The sequence below is a fragment of the Lichenostomus cassidix genome, chromosome 4 (assembly GCF_008360975.1).
Source record: "Lichenostomus cassidix isolate B80296 chromosome 4, HeHo_3.0, whole genome shotgun sequence".
Taxonomy (NCBI): Eukaryota; Metazoa; Chordata; class Aves; order Passeriformes; family Meliphagidae; genus Lichenostomus; species Lichenostomus cassidix.
The window spans coordinates 54,830,047-54,852,255 of NC_139484.1; the positions used below are offsets into that span (position 1 = coordinate 54,830,047).

The following is a 22,209-nucleotide window of genomic DNA, read 5'->3' on the forward strand; positions in this document are numbered from 1 at the left end:
TTAGCTCAATATTATTCTAAATTGGTGGGCTGTGTGGGAATTCTGATTAATTCTGGATTTCTCTTTTAAATTCTTATTGTCTCTAAGTAATTAGATTAATTGGATGTACACAATAAAAATTGGGTCCTTCTGTTCCTACTGCTTCTTTCACTGGATTGCTTTCATTATTCTTAATTCCTATTAGATGAAGTGAGATTTATTGGTCTTTCTGTAAGTATTGGTACTGCTCTGTATTAAAAATTCTGAAACACATAATTTTGTCAATACACGTTCAAGACTAGAAATAGAAAGGTACTTTCTATGCGAATGTTTTTTCACTGTGTTATCTTATTGTTTTAATTCTGCTTCCCAGACTTTAACAATTGATATTAGTTCTATGTTTCTCTTCCAAAGCTGTCTCTGTAAATTTTTACAAACTACCTACTCTGTCCATAGCTCATTTCCTGTGCTCTGGTTTGCCAAGTCATTACTTTCTATTTTAGCTTATTTCTAAAAACACTTCTCATCTATTTTACTTAATGTAAATAGATCAACAATATCTGCTATTTTACCAATTTCTGCATCATGCCACAAAGTGGAAAACCTTGAGAACCTCTGTATTACTGATTTGTATTTGGACTGTAAAGTGCTTATGTGCTTTTCTAGTTACAGAACTTTCACACAGGAATTCATGCATCCCACATTCTACACTACCTAACCATAGTTTGATGACTGTCTGGTGGTACAAAACACCAAAGCAAATGGCTTCTAATCATGTATTAATCTTTTTGACTGTGGATTCTTGTCAACAGAATTAAGGATTTTTTCCCACTGAATTAAAATCACACCACATTCTGTGTAAAACAAGACCTACAATGAACTATTTTCTATATTCAGATATTCCTTGAAGTTAAATTCCACTAGCAGAAAGGACTGCAAATTGAACAGCTTGCTGCTACTTGTATCTTTTTTCCATAGGTTTTCACCACCTAGCTGTTAGGCAGTGGGTGACCTCCTCAGAAATAATGTCCTTTTTACTGAATGAAAATCTAAGGGACATAACAAGAAATGGAGTACTTCTGCTGAAATTACTTTAGACCAAGAAAAATTGAGAATTTTATTTAAACATAATTGGAGAATTATATGCCAGGGGCTGTAGAATTATTCTTTCTATTTTGTTATTTTTAAGAAATTGCTACAGATTTGCATATCTACTTTCATTTACTTGGTCATGTGTTAATTAGACAGTCTATTACTTAAATTTTTAAAAAAATTTGTAGTCATTCCAGTTTTTTAGTATGACATAAGTTTTTTTTCTGAGGATTTATATAACTATATATATATTTACCCATATATGAATATTGTTATATCTCTATCTGCCCACCTGATTTTAAATTGAGCAAAAAATACCACTGAATTTTGTGGATATCATTTTAGACAGTAAGGCTCCTGTCTCTAGCAGCTGACATTAGACAGCTCTGCTGTATGGATTTGTGCATGCATATGTAAGAATCCATAATGAATTTTGTCATTTCTCCACTTTATTTTGTTTGCCTTATTTACACTGTCTGGGACTTATTGGGAAGTCTCTATATCTCACACTTAAAAGAGTTAACTGTGGCAATTACTCTGAAGAGATATGTTGTAAGCACCCTGAAGAAATAATCTGAAATTATTTCTTTAAAATGCAGCTTCTTTGTCTTCCACTGGGAAAGAAATGATTTGAAGAAGCCCTGAGAAGCTAAGAGGAATTTCAGTTTATTCCTGGCAACAGTTTCCAGATTACCAAGATAGCCAAGATCCATGTGTGGATGGGCTATGGGAAAAGAAGAGAGCAGCTTGAGGACAATTGCCAAACTATAATAATAAAAAAGCCTAAGTTTTTTTCTTTAATTGTAGCCAAGATTGGAAGTGGTCTGAAAAAAAAAAACTAAAAAAAAAATCCAACCACCTATCACAGCCTTCTGTAAAAAGAAATAGCAAAGGGTTTTGCCTGATAAAAGCCAGGATCCCCAAAGTTGGGGAATTTATTCTAGTTTGGCAAGAGTGTGGTTTTTAAGGATCCCTGGGGAGTCTCTCTGAACTGAACAGATTTGCTCTGGCAGAACTCCCAAACCAATAACCCTTGCTCTAAAGGGACTTGGCAAATAATTTTTTTTATTAGCGGTAGGACCTTTGGGGAAGGTGGTTTCTCTACTGGACCTATACCTCTTTTTCTTCCTGTATGGTAGCATTATAGCACTCAGTGGTCTTCCTGCTTACTCTTTTTTCCACATTTATTGACTCATAAATTGATGTTCCTTTGGTCACTGCTTTTCCTTCAAGTTGGTATGTGTTATCAGACATGGTTACTTTACACTGGTTTAGCTGAAAATTTTGATCACTAATTAGAAAAATATTTAGTAATAGGGAATAAAAAAGACATAGGGATTTTTTAATGTATAGCAAATAAGTCACAGCTAATTTATACCAGGATCTCTGAAGTTCAAAAGTCAGATGTATGTATTTCTGATTGACACCAAGTAAGCAGGAGAAAAATGAGATCCAGCATCCTCTTCAACAAGCTGAATCACAGAATATCCAGAGTAGGAAGGGACCCACAAGTATAATCAAAGTATAACATGCTTGGAAGTAACTGACTCAAAGCACAGGAATTAGGGCCATCAGAGCTGTGGTGCCAGCACTTGTTCTTCCTGCACAGTTGAAAGTTCTGTCAGTCTCAATGTAAGAATTTGCTTCATGCAGCTCATGACAGAGCATTGCAAAGGCTCTTTCCCTGAAGTTAAAATCAAGTGCTTCTACCTGTTCAGTAGCTGCCACAAGTCTTTCTTTTGTTCTTTCTAGTAATTGTTTCAAGTTTTTGAAAAATATTGTAATTTATAATCATCCTATATGAGATTATTGCCTAAGGATCAGAGCCAGCTTGGATTATTGCAGTAGATATTGTGTAGATGTACATCTAAGTATTAATGTAAATTAATGTCCTTGTCCTCCCAGACATAGTGGGACCTAAGCAACCAGTAGATAACTAAGGAGTCACTGATAAAACCAGAACTAAAACCAAGTAAAATACAAAGCAATGCATGCCTTAAATGCCCCTATTCACGCCATTCACAGTTCTTCACTTTTGTCTCTGAAAATTTGATCTAGGTGTAGCTCAGTGCACAAATAGAAGAGCTTAAAGGGATGGCAAAAAGAAGAATGTGGTCCAGTTTTCATTTCTTTGTGTATGCAGAGATATGGATAGAAAGACTGAGAGCCTTAGCTAGAAATTCAGAGAATTGAGTGATGAAAAACTGAGATCACTAAGAGACCAAAGGAAGATGTCAACCATGTATTAAGATAACTAGTTTAAATGAACTGCACATATTTAAAGTGTGAAGAGTTTCCACAAGATGAGAAAGGAGATGCTCCAGGAGATACTGCCACTGAAGGAGCTATCAGAAAGAGAAGTTCAGAAGAGATGTCTATCTGGATTAAAGAGCAGCCAGCACAAACTCCACATCAGGACAATATGTTTATGTCAAGGCAGGAATTTTATCTTAGTAACAGATTTTGAACAGAGTGCAGGAGATACTAGAACTAGGAATGTAATAAATATAATAAACACAAGAGTAAGAAGTTTATATAGAGAAATTGAAGTGCAGGCAAAAGAGAAGAAATTGAGCGCTAAGAACTTAAAAACACTTTGATCACAGAAAATGGCATGTTTTAATAGTTACAAAATCAGGAGGAAGTAATCAAACCCCATATTTTGCAGTGCTTTATTTCTTTTATCTCTTTTATTTCTTTTATCTCATGACCTGAATTGCCCCAGGGAAGAGATGATGACTTGCTATCATCATTAACATGCTGCCATCACTGTGTGTGTGTGCCTTTGTGTGCAAGTGTTCAGTCACAGAGAAAAACATCTTTAAAAAGCTGTCCAAAACCTAAAAGTTTAAACTCTTGTTCAGTTAGTGATGTTTCTTCGATGTTTCAGTGTTAGTCCTTCCTTATTTCCTTTGCAATAGTTAGCAAAGCATTAGGGTGGAAAGTTTCACTTGAAACTTTTTTCCTGATATTTTTTGCAAAGGTTTCAAAGTTCCTTGATAAGCCAAATTTCATATCTCCATGTTCAAGGAACTAACTTTATTAGCATTTTTGGCTGTTGAAATCAAAAGGCCTTTCCTCCAATTGTCCTCATAATGCTCTGTGAATTAACCAGCCTTAAAAACATTGCAATTCATAGAAAAAGATTTTTGGATTTATTTTTGGTGTATGTATTGCATGTATTAGATAAATCTCATTGCTATGACAGTGTAAAATCATCTAACATTTTTCAGGCTGTTGCTAGTTAATCATTTCATGGTTTTGCTATACGTTTCAGCTGAAATAGAATAGATGCCTTTCAAAACATTCTTGAACAAAGAAGACAATAAATTTAATTTCTAATCTCAGAAAGTATCTTGGAATATCTCAACTGTTTTCTTTTGCAAGGATTAGCAGGTAAACATTTTTTGTCTTCTTTCAAAAACGCTGCACCTTCTCCCCAGCTCTGTGATGTAGAAAATGAAATCATGTGTCAGCATTATGTGAATTTGGCAGCAAGGCAGGCTCACACTTTCCCAGGTTAAGTACTTTTTCTCATCCCACCCAAATACATCCCTACCCCAGGCATTCAGAAATAATTAGTTTCAGAGCGCTCTCTGAAACATTGAGAAACATTTAAACAGTGCTCTCAGCTGCATTGAGAAATAAAGCAAGTTTTGTGAAGGAAAGAGCTCTTCTTAAGCACTCAGATGCTGTTATGGGAATCAGTGTCAAGGAAGAGAGGACTGGTTAGGGACCCTAAGCCAGGGAGCTGGAGTCTGCCACTGAATCACATACTCATTTTTACTAAGAGGAAGAAATTATGGTATTTTTGTCTACTTATTTAAACATTATTTCAAACTGGTGCAAATGCATCCTAGTGTACAACATATTATTAGCAAATACATGACTCCTGATTTTCATTAAACCTTAAACTACACATGGAATTATTGTCAGTTCTTATATTCACCTCTGAAGATATTTTGTTATTTTAAAGAGACTTCTTTAATTAATACTTTTAGAAGTCTGGTGAAAAAATTAAGGTATATGATCCCTGATATCCAGATCATTAATTGTTAAGCCTGTCTGAGATTAATTATGGTCCCTGAAAGCAACTGTAGTCAAGATGGATGAGAAGATGGAGTAGAAGTTTTGCATTTTGTAGCAAATTACACGATGGTCCTTACAGGATGGTATTGACAAGAATATATTTGTTACTTCTAGCCAGCCTGATTGCAAATCTGTCTTACTTACTAAAAGCCATCATGCTTACATGCCATGTATTTTCAATTATAGATTCACAGCACCCAAAACCTTGGTGCTATCAGCACCATTAGCACCACTCTCTAACCAGCTCAGACTGTCGTCTGTTCAGTGCCTAGAAGTGGTTTTCAAGATGGAACTGTACACATAGTTATAAAAGATAAAAAAGTAGCTGCGTCATTCTTAAGGAAACCAGTAAAAATTTCAAATAAATCACTGCTTTTACTTCTTTGTTAGTACCTTGTTACACCTTTCTTAGGATGTACTGCATGTAGCTACATTAAATAATTTATAATAACTCAGCTCTGTACAAAGGAAATGTAGAAGTAAACATAAGGTTACACTTGGTTTGAAGGCTAGTTGATGGAGAGGAGGGACTGATACTAATTTTTTCTATTTCTTCTTTTAGTATTTTTAATGAAGCATTTAATGAATGGAACAATTTTTTATTTCTTTAAATTTTTTTTGCAAAAGGGAAAAGTCACATCTTCATTACTTTGTTCTGCCCCTCTTCTGTCTTAGTCAAAAAGGTAATTTTTATGGAAGCAGGATACAGATCATCAGTGTAAAGTGGAGCACATTACCTCAAGCCTGGCACCTTAGCAATTGAAAACTCTTAGTATGTCAGACAGGTGTGGAGTCTTCTGTGCAAAGATGATGTAATGTTACTATCAGCCCAAATCAAAATGAGCATTACCCAAACCTCAAAAATTTGCAGAAAAAAACTGTTGGCAATTTAAGTGTGCAATATGAAATTTCAGCTCCAGACAAATATTACAGAATTCTGTGGAAAATTTGCTGTTGACTTTGACAGCAGACTTGGAAATGACCTATTCCTGATTGCCTTAGGTCATAGCTGACTCACTGTCTAGTTCAGCAGAACTGAAAAGCATATGCTGGTTCAATTTCACTCACCATTTTGTGGAAGTTCTCTCCAAATTCCTATAAAGCGTTTAAAAAGCACATTACAGTGACTGCCTGGAGCACTGCAGGTTAATTATTTCCACTTGGATTAATTAGATAATAGTGTGAACGCTATGAAGGTATACTCCTCAAATTATTCATTAAAAGCATCTCTCTCTGGTCTTTAACGTTCCTAATGAGTATGAAAAGACTTTTCTCCTCAAAGTACTGGTGTGTTTGTTAAAGGATGTTATAACACTCTCCACACAGATGATTTGGAGGAGACACAGCCTCTCCTCCCCCTGCACTGGTACCAGGCTCTGGGGCTGAGACCTGGTCCTGCTGCAGCCGCTGGCACTGAGCTCACACTGGAGCCTGCAGTGGGTGTTTTGCAGGACATGAGCTCAGCACAGGGGCTGAGACTCCCACCCACTCCAGTGGGTGGAACAGAGACCCCACTGGCTCCAGTGGGTGACACCACAGGCCAGAGGCACCTGCAGCCCTGGTGTGACTCCAGCTTCTGTCCCTGAGGTGAATAGAAGCGTCTGAGTCCAGCATTGTACGTGTTCACATACACCATAGACACAGTTATGATAAGAAGCTAAATTTAGAGGTAATAAATATTTGAAAGGTCTCTTTCTTTTTTGTTCAAATTTCTTTACTTTTTCATTCAAATTATTAACTCCTCTTTAACATTTTAGCTTTTTTTTGTCTCTCTCTCTCTCTGCTGAACCCTTCTTTTTCAGTCCAGCTCATATCACCCATTTGATGACTGTCACTCACTTTTGATAGACTCATTTTTTTGTTTTCAGTTGCTTTCTCTAGTCTTCTTACAACAGTATTTTTCTCTTCTTTCTTTCATATTTCACAGCACAGGCACTGTGTGCCATTGCTTTTTAGCCTCCAGCTTAGAACTGATCTTTCATTTCAGTTGAAGCATCAATTAGTTTTCCTCCACTGGAAAACTCAGTGAATCTCCACTAAATCAGATAAACTCAATCTAGTAATTAGTATAAATTCAGCCTCTTTAACAGTTGTTTTTTTTTTGGTTTGTTTTTTTTTTTTTATGGATTTGTGCTGTTCCTGACATTCTAAATACTTGGAGGGCCTTTCACTGCCCCCCCTGCCTCATCACCAGTGCCAGCCCTTCAGGCTCTTCCCTGTCCTCACAAGTCTGCCCAGTGCTGGGGCCCATTTCACTTGGTACTCAGGTCTCCACCTTCTTCACTCTTTGTATCCATAAGCCATCTGCAAGATCTCCACTTTCTCAGCATCACTTGCTATTTCTGTGGCAACAAATTGCTTGTGAATAGACACAGCCAAAGAGACTTTTCCTAAACTGGGTGTCCTTCCTGAATATGAAGTAAAGCATTCCTGAGCCACATTTGCTGTTTATTTCTTTGAGCTATTAAATTCCATTAAAGCTGTACAAACATGTTTGAATCAAAACCCAAGGAAAAAATTTTTTAAAATAGTTCTTTATCTTTTTTGATTACTACTTATCCATTTGGGTTTTAGTATGCTTGAAAATGTTACATACAAAAGTTGTTAGCTGTAGTTCAGCATTTTTTTTCAATTCCAAAATCCCTTTGAGCAATGCTAAATTTGAAATTTCATTAAGAATACCATACAATTATTTTATTGCTCAAGATAGTGGAAAAGCCTGACTTAAAACTATTGTACGGGACAGATTTTTTATCTTTTTCTCTTTTATTAATATTGTTTCTCTGCAACATCTCCTACACTCTTGATGGAGTATAATTTTCATTTGAACTGATCTGCTATCTATCTTAAAAATCTCTTCCTAATCTGTCTCGTTTCTAGATCCCCACAAGATAAGTGACTTTCTGTCGATATAAGTTGTTTTGTGTAGTTATTACAGATAGTTAAAAACTTCTAATAAACAAGAAAAGAGGGAGTGAAAGGGAGGAAACTGCATAGTTCAGTGTAGCAGTAAATCTGGTTCACTGTGCATTTTTTCATATGCTCACATGGTCCACTTCAAGTGAGATTTTTCTAAAGAAAATAATTGATCTGGTAGAAATGTGTTTCCTGACACAGGGAACCAGCTTAGTTTTACACACACTGAGAGAGAGTCTGTGCAAATGTGTTAAGTAGTATTAAATGAATTAAGTCATCTTGACATACAAGTACTCTTTCAAGTTTTTGCAATGAAGAAACTCTCTGCAATTTTCAATGTTTATGCTCCTGGAGATGTTTATCACAGTTTTAGATAATGCTTGCACTGAGTATTTGCATATAAACTGTTCATAACATAAGCAGTTTTTCAGATTGAAGAGCTGCATGTATATCGTGGGAGGGCATGGCCTGAATGATAAAGCTGTATTTGGGAAATTTATTGAAGACTGTAATGAGAAAAGTATGGTCATTCCTCTGCTTTATCAGTTTTATACTTTGATTCTTATCTACTCTATTTCTTCTCTCCAGTGATACTAAATCCTCTCTTCTTTCATCCTTTTTCAATTGACAATCACACAAATACCAATTGTAGCTACTGGTATTGATAAGATGACTGGTTCTTTGCCCTTCATTTTCAGCCAAATCCTATTGCCTACAGATTTCCTGGTTGGCTCTGATCTCTAATTTATTGGTAGAGAAGTGTGAGTTTCAGTTCCTAATGTGCACCTGCCATTGGGAAACTGATTTAAAACAGAGTGTACAAGGGAATTTAAAGTGAAGGCGAGCAATCTCACTTTTAAATTAGAGTTTCAAGGTATGCCCTAAAATGCTACCATCAATTTTTTTAACTCAGTATCTTCTTGGGTGATCTGATGTGGTCTATAGTGTTTTAGTAGTCAATGAAGCTGTTAGGTATATATTGCAATGAAAAACAGGAACCTAGGGTCAGTAGAGGAAGGATCAATAAAATGCATCTGTACAGGCAAATGAGATTGTCAAGAATGTTTTCCTGGCTTGACAAAAAATGCTGATGATCTGCCAAGCAGCCTACTGACAACTCAGTTCCTCGGCAGGTGCTTCCCAGGAACTGAGTCTGCAACTTATAAATATTTATGTTGTACATAATTTCATTCTATTCCCAAGCTTGCAACACAGAAGGCACATGTGCTCTGATTTGTCTCTCTTCCACAAGTCCTGAACTGTGAATATGAAATCTGTCTTCATTTTGTCTCCCTTGCCTCTCCATCTGTGATGAACCATTAACAGTTTAGTGGGGCTGCCAGCCCTTAAGGCCCTGGGAGAAATTCCATCATACAGCTCAAATTGAGTGTAAATCATCGTGTCAAGAAACCATTTAATGCATTTCCCTTTCAGTTTTCAGAATCTCTGTCACCTTCACCTCAAAATTTTATATTTAGAAAAATGACCTGTCCAGCGTAGCTTTCAGGGCTTGTGCTAAATCTCTTCCGAAAGTATCACATCCAGAACTAGTATAACATAGACATTTTTCCCATTTTTTATGGGAAGACTTAAAATCCTGTAGGTGAACAAAATGCAAATTCTAGCACTACTGGGAGTTTAGCTGTACTGTCAAGGCATTGGAGGTGGCCAGTGGATTGTAAATACTGCTGACTAAAAAGCAGAATTAGACTTAAACAGTGGAAGCTAATCTGCTGACTTTGCCAATTATAGGAGGGAGACTTTGAGAAGGAAAAAGTAAACAGAAATAAAAATACATGAAGAGAAGAAAGAGAGGGGGAGGAAAAAAAGAGGTAGTTTACATATGAATTTTCTCCTTCACCAACAGTGAAGGAGGAAATTGTTGAAAGAATTCTTTCTAGTTCTTGAACTGCAAACATCCTCCTAAATAGGATGATTACCAGCCCCAAAATCTTATAGGGACTCAGATTACTGTGCCTTCTGTGTGCATTTAACACCTAAAACCCATTACAAAAAGGCAGCAATGAGGCAGGAGGGCACTTCTTTAAATAGAGAGCATTTGATGAAAGCAGGAAAGGCAGGCAAGACTTTGGGGGCAAGGGCAGCGACAATCAAGTCTATCTTTTGCACTTAGCGAGCATTCAAGGCAAACTAAATTACTTCATCTGACTCATCTACCATACCATCAAAAAGTGACTTTCCTGCCTGGCTTTCATGCTGACAACAAAGAATTTTCACAGACACCGATCTCACTTAGAAAGGGAGACGTTTTGCCTCTGAAAATTCCCTGTCTAGCTGGTCTTTCCTGGGGCAGTCTGACCTGTCTCTGTAACAATGAGGCAATATGTAATATGTACTGTCTTTCTAAAGCTGGGATCATGTCTGAACAAAGTAAATACATCGAGTTAAGACAGTCTAGGTGTAGATGTATAGGATTAGAATATACAGTCATTTATAAATCACTTATAACTTTTAGCTAATAAAAATTTCTTTATTATTGGGATTTTTATAACCAGCAGTGTCAACATTGTAATAAAGAAATTACTACATCACATACATAAAAATTACCTGGATGCATTTGGTCAAGTATGATTTTTTAAAGTAACAGTTAGGGGAAAAAATTGCACTGGCCATATGTACATGTTGTACTTTCAAAATTAAACCTTTATTAATAAGTTACAGTTCTCTGGTTTGAGTATCTCTACACCAGAGGTTTAAGGCACTGGTGTATTTAACAGTTGCAATTACAGGTATAAATCATGCTGAATAGCAGTCACTCCCACAGGATGTCCAGTGTGCCCAGTGTCTGTGCACAGGTAGCAGTACAGGTACCAAGGTATGAGAATACGTAAGCCATGCTCCAGTTACAGAACTGTTGGTGAAACATAAGCACAATTCCATGTGGTGTCATAGGGAGATAAGTTCTAGGACACTCCCACAGTGAATTCTGGGGAAAAATGTGTCTCACAGTTTAATTTTCATTGCAGGGAAACAAATTATTGAATCCAAGAGTGAGCAGTGCTGGTGAGCTAACTTTAATTTGAAGAACCTTCACACTTAGCCCAGAGGAGTTTGTGCCTTCCTGGGCTGGGAATGGGAGCTATGACATTTCTAGTCAACCCATTATTGTAAAAAACCAAATCAAGAAGCATCTGGAAAATTCAGCCTCTGCTGAATATCTGTTTACAGGCTAAGAATCATTATTATTCTTTTCTAAAAGTTTGAAGGAAACAGACGCAGTCAATCATTATCAGTGTGTTGATGCTTTATAGCTCTTCTTTTCATGACCAGTCATTTTATAGACTGCTAATTAGAGTTTCCTACTGTGTAATAAAGAATTTTAATCTATCTTAGAGTAATTAGCTTCTTAATGGTCACAGCTTTTTCCTTAACCTGTTTTGAACTGGGAAAATTGGTACAGAATTCAAAGAAATTATTACAATATTTCATCTTAATCATCACCTTTAGTGTTTTGACACAGCATAGGCCCAGTGTACAGTATGTGTTCTCTGTATTAAGTACTTTTTAGCTCATGAAAATCACTTTGAAAGTTGCAGTACTGATCAGGAGATCATGACAGTGGATTGCAGTAGCTGTGGAATAAACTAACTGCAGCCACTGGGAATGAAAATCTTCTGTGCTGTTTTCTCATACTGTGAGAAAATAAACCAATCCCTTTTCCTCTGCCCTGACCATAGTGTCAGAATTTTAAATTAGCTGCCAGACGTGAGCATGGAAACTATACTGCTCTCCTCAGTTATTTACTCCTCTGATATTACTTTATCCCATATATATATATTATTTTAGTTTTGACCTTGATCATATGACTACAAAGCCCATATGGTTTGCATTGAATTCCATGAGCTTCTGTGTGAGCCAAAAAGTAGCAGAACTGTCTGTTTACTCAAGGCTTTTAGCTTCAAACCATTTAGGAAAAATACATCCCTTTAGGTTTTTTAAAGCTCTGCATACATCTTCAGTAATTACATAGGTGTGGGCTTGTGTAATTGCACAATACATATATAGTAAACTTTTGCAAATCTTTACTGAAATGAGTAAGATAGCAGTAGAGATTTCTGCATTATGTCTATGCTAGAAGAATTCCTAACAAAGAAAAAAATCTTTAAGATAAAAGAATTTCTTCTGTGCTCAGATAGGTACAGTAAAGGCATAGTGTGATACTGCAGACATTGCCAGGTGTGACAACAAGCTACCCATTTAAAGGTTTTGTACTCAAACTAAAAATAGGAAGTTTGAGATACCATCAGATCCCAGATTGTCTTTTATTTTATGCATTTATCTGTACAATATTTCTGAGTTGAGCTGATAGTTAGCTGCTACAGGCTAAAAGTGTATTCATTCTTATTATTGATATTAAAAGGTTTAGACATTTCCTGAGATGGTCATTTAGGTCCATCTAACCTTGTGCTGAAACTGGATTGTTTTGCCTACTCACCAAAGCTGCTGCACACTCAGGAGCAGAACTTGTCTGCTGAAATTTGGTTGAGTCTTCAGGCTGTGGCTGAATCATCCCTGTTTTTCCTCATTTCTTTTTAATTTCCTTCAATGTTTTGCTCATATACAAACTGATTTTTTTTTTTACTTACAAAGTTTAATATCCCTAAAGCTTCTTGCTTGTTCCTTGTGTTCCCAAATGCAAGCACACAGTTTAGATGGCTTGGAAACAGTTCAATGTCATATCTCCAGTACCAGGATTCACCACAAGTGCAGTAGAGGGGATAACCAAAGATTATCCTGGTGCCTGTGTCCTTAGCACAGGATTTGTCAATTCTGTCTTTCACCTCTGACTCCACCTGTTTTGCACTCTCACTGTTGTGCCAAGAGCCATCATAGAGCAGTATTAGTGTTCCAGTGCATGCAGTCGAGATGAAAAGTGCAGGAGTTGCATAATGTCCCAACCAAGCTCTGCCTCTCTCAGGAGCATAAATCACTTACCAAGCTGTTTTACAGTGTTAAGTCTGCCATTTGCAGCAAATATCCACCCAGGCAATGCTTGCTCATGTCACCCATTTTGTATAAAATAGTTGGTTGGACCTTGCAGGAAGATATTCCAACAATTTCCATCACAGTAAATAAGGGTAATGCTGTTCACCTGCTTTATGGCATGTGAACATTACCTATTCAGTCAAATTAGTTTTCAAAATGAGAGTATAAATGATATTTATATTTTATATATGTAGAATGCCAAATATTAAAGGGAGATTGGCTACAAATATGGTTGATATTTTAATACTCAGAAAAGGCAAAAGTACCAGATTGGTTATCACAACTGCTGAACTCATTATATGGGAAAGCTCAGCCATGGAACTAGAAGTCTGCCAGAAAGGACAACAAAAGATATCTTTGAGATTTCATTTGTGTTTGGTTTTTCTTTCCATCTTAAACTTAAAAATGAAATAGACTTAAAAGTCTTTAAAATACTTTAACATAAAAATTTTTACAAACCTTTTTTTACCTTCTGTTTTTTCAAATAAATAATCTGACACTTCTCTGTTAGATGATTTAAGGTGGGTTATAAAAACTTAAATGGGTTATAAGAATATTCCCTGAGTTGCACACAGACAAACGAATCCCCTTTATTGGAAAGATGCTGGAAAGACAAAAAGACAAAACAATTTTGTTGTCCTGTTCAAAAACCCTGGTTGCCCTTTGCGATTCATGATGGCTGCCATCTGTTTGGCCTTTTCCCATCAGGATTGTGCTATAATGATGAACTCTGCAGCATGTACAGAAATTGTTCTCAAACCTATGTTAACAGTCCTGATAATATATTTTTTAGGTTTCCTCTACGCTCAGAACAGTACCAAACGCAGCATTAAAGAGCGACTTATGAAGCTCTTGCCCTGCTCGGCTGCCAAAACGACATCTCCTGTTACTCAAAGCAAGTTTTATTTTTCATTTGATTTTTTTTTCTTTTTTTAGGTTTGCATGCATCAAAATTTATACTTTCATTAACTGCTCATTTGAGAGGCAAGAAATCTGCTGAAGTAATCATATGGTGTGTCGAGGTTTAAAATCTAGTGATAAACAGATCTGTGGGCTGGTAACAAATTTGTCTGTGCAGAGTAGGATGACAAGATACCAGTGCCACAGTCTGCCACACAGGAGCTGCTGGGTTGGCACTTCTGATCTGCAAGTTATTTGAGAAGTGATTCCCTGGTTAAACTTTATACTTGCTCTCCATGTATTTGAAAAGCAGTAACTTTTTGTGCATATTTACGCACATGTCTGTGTGTGCTTCTTATCCAGTGCACAGGGAGTACCAGTGTAACTGGTCTGGGAGGAAAGGCTTGGCCCTGCAGGTTTTGAATATTTAACTTAAAATTATTTAGAGAACAGGAGTTAAAGTTGGTGTCTGAGAGAAAAATAATGACGAGATTGAAAAGAATGTATGAGAATGTGGAGATGAAGAAAAAGCACACTGATATTATCCTGAATGTCGTGATATTCTGTAAGGAAATAAAATCTCTCCAGAGGAGGTAACAGATAAATATAGAGGGACAGAGGGAGTGAGAGACATATCAATGCATAGATACATATATATACTTAGATAGAGATTAATTATAGTAATAACACTATAATGTCTTCCTATATAAATTGGCTTCTGTAGTTGATTTTAAAATATCTCTCTGGACCCAATTCAATCTAGATTAATTTGACTTAATTCTAGGCATTAATATGAGCACCTAAAAATAGAAGCTGAATGGTCTATGTGCTTCCTGTGTACTCTTCTGACAAAGAATATCAATCAAAAGTACAAAACCCCTCCAAAAGCAGTTCCCTATGTCTAGGGAATCCAGGACAACCAAAAGCAACTTGGCTAGAAACAGAAGCCCCTTCTAAACCTCAAGAATTCATAGGGATATAGGATTTCTTTTTGCTATCCCCCTTCACTGTGTTTCATACGCTCTTCTGTAGAGAAAGCTCTGGCACTGCTTTCCTTTTTAAGTATCCGAGGTCTCTAAGATGAAAAGGGCTAAATTTCTGGATGTATAGTAGTTTGCTTTTTCATGGTGTCTTCAGCTGATATGTTTTAATTGAAAATAGGGTAGCTTAAAAAACTCAGTTACTGTTGTGGCACTTGATAACCATTCTTTATGGAGAAGTTGCTTTCAGCTGCATGACCTGAGCAATATAGCCCTAGACAATAAAAGGAATCATAGAATCACAGGTTTGCTTGAGTTGGAACAGAGACTTTTAAAATCATCTAGTCCAATCCTCCTGCACTAGACCAGGTTGCTCAAAGTCCCATCCAACCTGAACACTCCCAGGGATGGGGCATGGAATAGATAAAGGAAATAGAACTGAATTACCACAAGGTTTGATCTGTTTGTTTGAAGCTGGTGGCAGAGTGACACATCCTTATTCCTTGCACAGTTCCATATAAGCTCTTCGTCTGCACTGGTAACCAAATATATTTGGAGTCAGTGTCAGAAACCTTGACTCTGCCAAACTTGTATTTTCTTGTTGAAAGTATTTTATAAACCAGAAGAGAGGTTGAACTAGAATTAGTATTAAATATTTCATATTTGAGAACCAACCAATAAAAACAGGACATTCAATAATTTTCTCTGTAATTTCCTCAAAAATGAAGCACTATATTAAGAATGTTAAGTAAAAATGTTAATAGGACCATCATGGTAGATACACATTGTTATTATTCCTTTTTAACATTATGTGCTATTTCATTTCTCCTGGCATGAAAGAAGCAACATTAAAGTGTCTTAGGAATGAAAAGAACACGTGCAATAACAATGCCATGATGTGAATTCCTTAGAAATTATCAAGGAAGTATTTTTAAAACAAGAAACTTATTGAAATAGACATAGCCTGAATTTGCACTTCTGCACTTCTATCAATATGTGCTAACAAATGTTATCTTAAAAAGTAAAATCTTGTTTCAGCATTTCTATTGAACAAGGATGTAAAAGAACACTTTTCTTATTTGTGTGCTTTAGTCCAGTAAGTATAAACTTAAAACCATCATTTCTTAGATACGTGCACGTGCTAGAGATAGGACTGCACTCAAGAATGGTTTTGGAAAAGAAATATGTGCTAAATAGTTATTAAAGAGATAGGAAGGCTATAATTTGGAATTTGTGCAGGGAAATGCACATACACAATTTTCACAGATAAGAACTGGGCCCTAACTTAGGACAAGTTCCTCCAGGTGCCATTATTTGATAAGTATGTTTGCTTTTTGCATTTTTTTTACCATTTTGTTCTTTAATGAATAATGAAAGATTCAAAGCATAGCTACTGTGACATTTACACTAAAAAGTGTTTTTACTATTTAGCTATAAGAAACCTACTCATTAATGAAATCAGTAAGAGTATTTTGTTTAGTATATTAATGAAGGATTGAAAACTTGTTCCTGGTTTTCATTTGACATGAAATTTCATTTGTATGAAAAAAAGTACTCCAAACTTTTCAAAGCTGAAGAAACCAACGAAATGAAATAACTAATGCCACAGAAATCATTAGTGTTTAGAAATAGATACATTTTCCCACATTTTCCCTGCATATTTTAAAGTATAGATTTTTTTTCCAGTCTGGTAGCTAGAAGTGTGAAGAAAAAAAATTAAAAACCTGCAAATCATTCATGAATGCCATAGCATTTTAATCATCATATTTGGTACATTTTAAGGAAGTTTATGGTGATCTTTTATTTTTATTATTTACATCTATGATACTAGAGAATTCGAATGTGAAGAATGTTATACTGAACCCTTTCATTAACATCATCAGCCCATGGCAGTCTTCTACATTCTCACCGAATCATTTAAACACAATAAAAATGTTTACTGCTAAGGGTATACCAAATATTGTGCTCAGCATCTCATTATCTGGCCTTTATCTCTAGCCTCACATTTATTACTTCTATTCATTTAGCTTCCAGAAAAGTTTGTAGCTGTCTCTCTAGGTAGCCAGATGCTTTACAAATGGGTGCTTAGAGAACTCATTTCAAGTTTAGTTCTTTGCTGACTAAACCAAAGCCTATTTAAATCCCATGTGACCATTCAAATATAAAATACAAGTGAGCTTCCAACAATATTTATTCTCGGGTTGATATTTTTTTGCCAATTTAGTATAAGTACCTAGAGTTGACTTGCAGTTAAGAAAAAAAAAAATCATCTGGATCACACTGAGAACATCTTCCTGAGATGACTGCTAACAGCAACATATCTTTGATAGGAGAAAGGACAGGGCCCTAAATTTTGTGAAGATTTTTCCAAATAGTTTATATATTATTAAATATCTCTTTAAACATTGTTCATTTTCTGTTTATCTGAACTGTATCTTCTAATGCCAAATTTCTCCCAAGCAACTGAAAGCTATTATTACTGCATTGTAGCAGAACAAAAATATGTGAAACTGTGAGCATAATACTGCTTTAACTGAGTATTCTAATACTGTGCTCTTATGAAAATTAAACCAAATAAAAATTTATATAAAAATGAAGAGTCCCACATCCTAATGAAATAAAATATCTATCTTCAGCATTGCAGAAGTGACAATTAGGCATGTTGTCTTGTTATATTTCTATAGCTGGTTTAACTCTTAAATTAGAATAAGGCAGTGATTTCATTAAATTAATCTGGAGTACTACATAAGTTATGTTTGATGATGGCAGTACTTAGACATGACTCACATATTCATATTTTTGATCATAAGTGTCTGGCACGCTATATATAAATATAGGCACTATATATGTAAATATAGGCACTCTCTATATATACATACATATTGTAAGTTTCTTTAGATGTTTTATTGAACTTTCACATTTAAAACTCCACCTGGGAAAAGAAGTATTGCTAGTTCTCATTGTTTCAGGGCTGCACTCATCTTGAAGTGTTGAATGTGTATATCCATATTCTTATTCACCTAAAGGTCACTAAAACCATCATGCTCCACTCTTAGGCTGCTCACCATCAATAATATTTGTCCTAAAGGGTCAGTTATACCATACTCAAAGTAAGATCTGCTGCTGGATGTGCAACATCAATTTCACGTGCTTTCCAAGGGACAACTTCACAATAAAAATACAGTGAATTCACATCCATTATCTTACTGAAGGAAAATTTTCCGTTTTCTGGACTCACTAAAGTTTTATAAAATTGTTTCCTTTGGTCAAAGAGTTGTAGAAACAGAAAAGTTATACTGAATGTATCATGCAGGCTGTTGCAGAATGTTAGGTTTCCAGTTTATTGCTATTGAGATAATGAGATACTACTCATGAGATAATATGCAGGCTACTGGATCATCACTGCTGTTCACTATTTTTGCAGCCACAGAAGCAGATGATAGATACCCTTTTCCTTTGAGTTCAAAATTGACTCATCATTTGTCATTAAAGCTGCAAAAACAAGTCTTTAAGAGAATATCCTTTCTTTCCTTTCTTTCTTTCTTTCTTTTTCTTTCTTTCTTTCTTTCTTTTTCTTTCTTTCTTTCTTTCTTTCTTTCTTTCTTTCTTTCTTTCTTTCTTTCTTTCTTTCTTTCTTTCTTTCTTTCTTTGTTAAATATTTCTACCTTCTATATTTCTTGTTGAGCTTTCCTTTTCTGTCTCTTGTATTCTGCAGACACTGTAGAAGATGAAATGGAAATGGCCACAGTACGACATAGACCTGAAGCTCTTGAACTGCTGGAAGCACAGAGTAAATTCACAAAGAAGGAACTTCAGATCTTATATAGAGGTTTCAAGAATGTAAGCACTTCCTTTTTGAATTTACAGTCTGTTTGCAGGATATGCCACTTCAATCTCAGCTGTGTAAGAGTCACTAGCAGTGCAGCTCATGAGATTCAGTAGCTAAATATTGCATGTCTGATTAGATGAGGAAAAAATCACTCTGAAACAGCTGACCTATTTAATGACCAAAAGATGAAGACAAAATAGAAAGCATCAGAGGAGAGTATAAGTTGGTGTATTAGGAATTTGTTCAAAGACAAATTGAAAGTTGTGTTGAGTTTGTTTGTCTAAAGATGCAATAATGGAAGAGTCCTGAAGAATTTGGTCAGTAAGAGGAAAGATTTTGATTTTTATATTCACAGTAGCTGTCACAAGAAGTAATTGACTTCAAATTCACTAGACAATTTTTTTATTTGGTGAACAACTGTAGATAACTTCTTCAGCTCTTACTAGTTCTACAAATCTATAAACTTTTTGGATCCCTTTACTGGGAGTAATTGTGAATTTTTTTTTTGCTGACAGTGTGGGATGTAGTTGCAGGTCCAGTGTTTTATTTGGCAGGGATTCCAAATGAGCATCCCAGTACATGGGGGTAGTCTGACTCCTTTTCCAGTGTGTACAGCTGTCCTGTAGTGCTGGGCTTGGCTTTGATTTGTGAGGCATGCCTTGTTAGTACAGCAAAGAACTAAGACTCAAAAAGATGTTAGCAAGCAGTACTAAACTCTATTTTCTTAAAATAATAGAATAGACCAGAATATTAGAGCAGAATTTTTCTCTACTTATTTTTCTATCTTTTATGTGATTAAAAGATCTATAGAATATTGCATGCAGTTCACATTGGATAGAAAATATTAAAAATATTATATTAAAAATAATAATAGGAAATTTCAAGTCATCAGTGTTTAATGTTAATCTATACTGTCAGCTGTAAGTATTGCAACTGTGCAGATGCTATGTCTCCTGCTAAGCTCAAGCTAAAGATTAATTTAATTGCATCTATCACCTTGTAGTTTAGTTTTTCTTTCACCCTTCTTCAGTGAGAAGGGCCGACTTCTTGCCCCTGGGATTTACCACTCAGATGAAACTGCATAACAAAGTACAATGTTGCTAAAAAGACAATGAAGCTCCACTATGGAATCAGAGAGGATAAATTCAATAGCTGGTACAAGAAGTGTAAATCTGGCAGAGTTCTTAGCCCTCGTGCATTGTGTAAAGAAAGCAAGACTTACAAAGGAATGTTTTAAACATATATTTTTATCAAAAGGTTACAATGCAAGTGAGACAGAGTCACTTAATGAGTCCTGTCTATATCATTCTCAGTTCCAGAAAGTATATAAAGTTGGCATGTTAGTGATTAACAGTGATTGCTCTTAAAAGCTTTTCATTTCCTCAGGGTTCCAGAGAACATTCCCCTGCTAATGACAATATTCTCTAGACATTGCAAATCATGAGCTAATGTCCCTAATTATCTGTGGCAAAAAGGTACAAAGAATAGTGGATAAAATAAGCCTTCTGTCTGTTTCTCTAAAAAGAATTATTTTTAGAGTCTCAGAAATTAAGAACCTTGATATTTCTTTGCATAAAATGAGGTACAGAGAAAGAGAATAGGTTATAAGGAAGTATTTTAATTGATACCTGTTTCAGCATTTTCTGAAAAGAGGAATTCCATCTCTTCATATGCTTTTCTGTTCCAAGATGTAAGTTCTACTTACACCAGAGGAATGTTATTAGTAAGACATCGTAATACATCTTTATCCACTCTCTTCATTTCCTTATCAGTACATGATAATTCAAGACATGCACGTATAACATATCTTTGACTATTTCTTGAGCATGAACTTCAGGGTTTTTTAGTGTAATATCTTTGCAAAATTACCAGTTATGGTCTAAAACGCTGTAAAGCATGCCCAGGGCTAGCGACTGTTATAAATATAAATCAGTTTAAAGTAGTATTCTTAAGCCTAAGCATTAGATTTCAGAAATTAAGGATTTCAAACTTTTGGCTGAGTTGGAGATTTTGTTTCTCATATTAACAATTTCTACTGCAAAATTTGGTGCTAGAACAAAGTTCTCTAATCACTTCAGAGAATGGGTAGGACAGGCCTACCTCAGCTCTATAAGCAGCTTGTGTATGGTGACTAATTCCCCTTTCCTGTCACATACTTACCTTTTATCAAATACTGCTCAAGTGGCTGTGGTGGGTACTGAACCACAGTGGTATTGCAGTGCCTGCCATGGTCTGTGCTTGGTCTGTGTCCCACTTACAGTCTCTCCCTCCATCATCCTCTTCTGCTTGCCGCAGGCCACCTGCCTTCTCGCTTTGTGATCCAGCTGAATTCTCTCCTGCCAACACCTCTCCCCTGTGTGCTTCACGTGTCTGCCTCGTGTACCAATATCTGCTGGGGGCCACCCAGCTGGACAGTGACTTTGCTTTGCTGGGCAGGAGCCAGCAAAAGTGCCTGTGCAGCAAAGGCAGCACATGGTACCCTGCTCTGCTGTGGGCAAGGCATCTCCAGCAGGTCAAGGGAGCACTGGGAGGCCACACCAGCCCTTCACTCAGCACTGGGGAGGCCACATCTGAAGTGCTGTGGCCTGTTCTGGGCTCCCCAGTAAAGCTAAGATATGGATGTACTGGAGAGAGTCCAGCAAGGGGTCACAAATGTGTCTAAGGGACTGGAGCAGCTCTCCTGTGAGGAAAGGCTGGGAGAGCTGATTGATCAGTCTGGAAAGAGAAAGCTCAGCAGGGGTCTTACCAACATATATAACTACCTGAAGGGAGGGTGCAAAGATAGAACCAGGCTCTTTTCAGTAGTGCCCAGTGCCAGGACCAGAGGCGACAGGCACAAAGTGAAGCGCAGGATGTTCCTTCTGTACATCAGGAAACACTTTTCCACTGTGAGGGTGACTGGCTACCAGCACAGGTTTCCCACTGGGTTTGTGTCATATTCCTCCATGAAGATATTCAAAAGTCAGTCCTCTGGACATGGTCCTGGGGATCCTGCTCCAGGAGTGCATACTCAGGAGTGTGGAACCAGCTATCTCCAGAGGTCCCTTCCAGCCCCAGCCATTGTCTGAGTCTGTGATACTCTGTTTAATCATTCCACTAAGAAGGAAACTCCCCTGGAAAGATGTAATTAAACACACAGGTACATATATTTAACATGACCCCATCAAAACTTGTGCAGATCCTACCTCTGTGCTTTATGCTTTCCACCTGCTGTTTGGCTGTCTTGCTATCTGTTTGATAATTTAAGTGTACAAAGCAAGATGAAGTAGGACATGAAGCTAAGTTACTGTAGTTCTGATCATGCTGTGGTCCTGTTAGACTAAATTAGCAGCATCCTACAGCACACTAGTACTAACTGAAAAGCTTTAGTCTATAGAATCCCATTCCAACCTGCTTATTTCCCTAAATCCTGTCGAG

At 36.4% G+C, this 22,209-nt stretch overlaps 1 protein-coding gene across 7 annotated transcripts in view; it reads left to right on the top strand.

The window, feature by feature from the left end:
- KCNIP4 (potassium voltage-gated channel interacting protein 4) overlaps positions 1 to 22,209 on the top strand; it is a 398,679-nt gene that overhangs the window by 334,771 nt on the left and 41,699 nt on the right. For 6 of the 7 annotated variants that reach the window (XM_085059250.1, XM_085059246.1, XM_085059245.1 and 3 more), the window contains one exon: positions 18,679 to 18,803. In XM_085059250.1, coding sequence (XP_084915376.1) covers positions 18,679 to 18,803 — 125 coding nt within the window. Of the gene's footprint in view, positions 1 to 13,876; positions 13,979 to 18,678; positions 18,804 to 22,209 lie in introns of all 7 variants that reach the window. The other variant, XM_085059244.1, reaches the window with a different exon arrangement.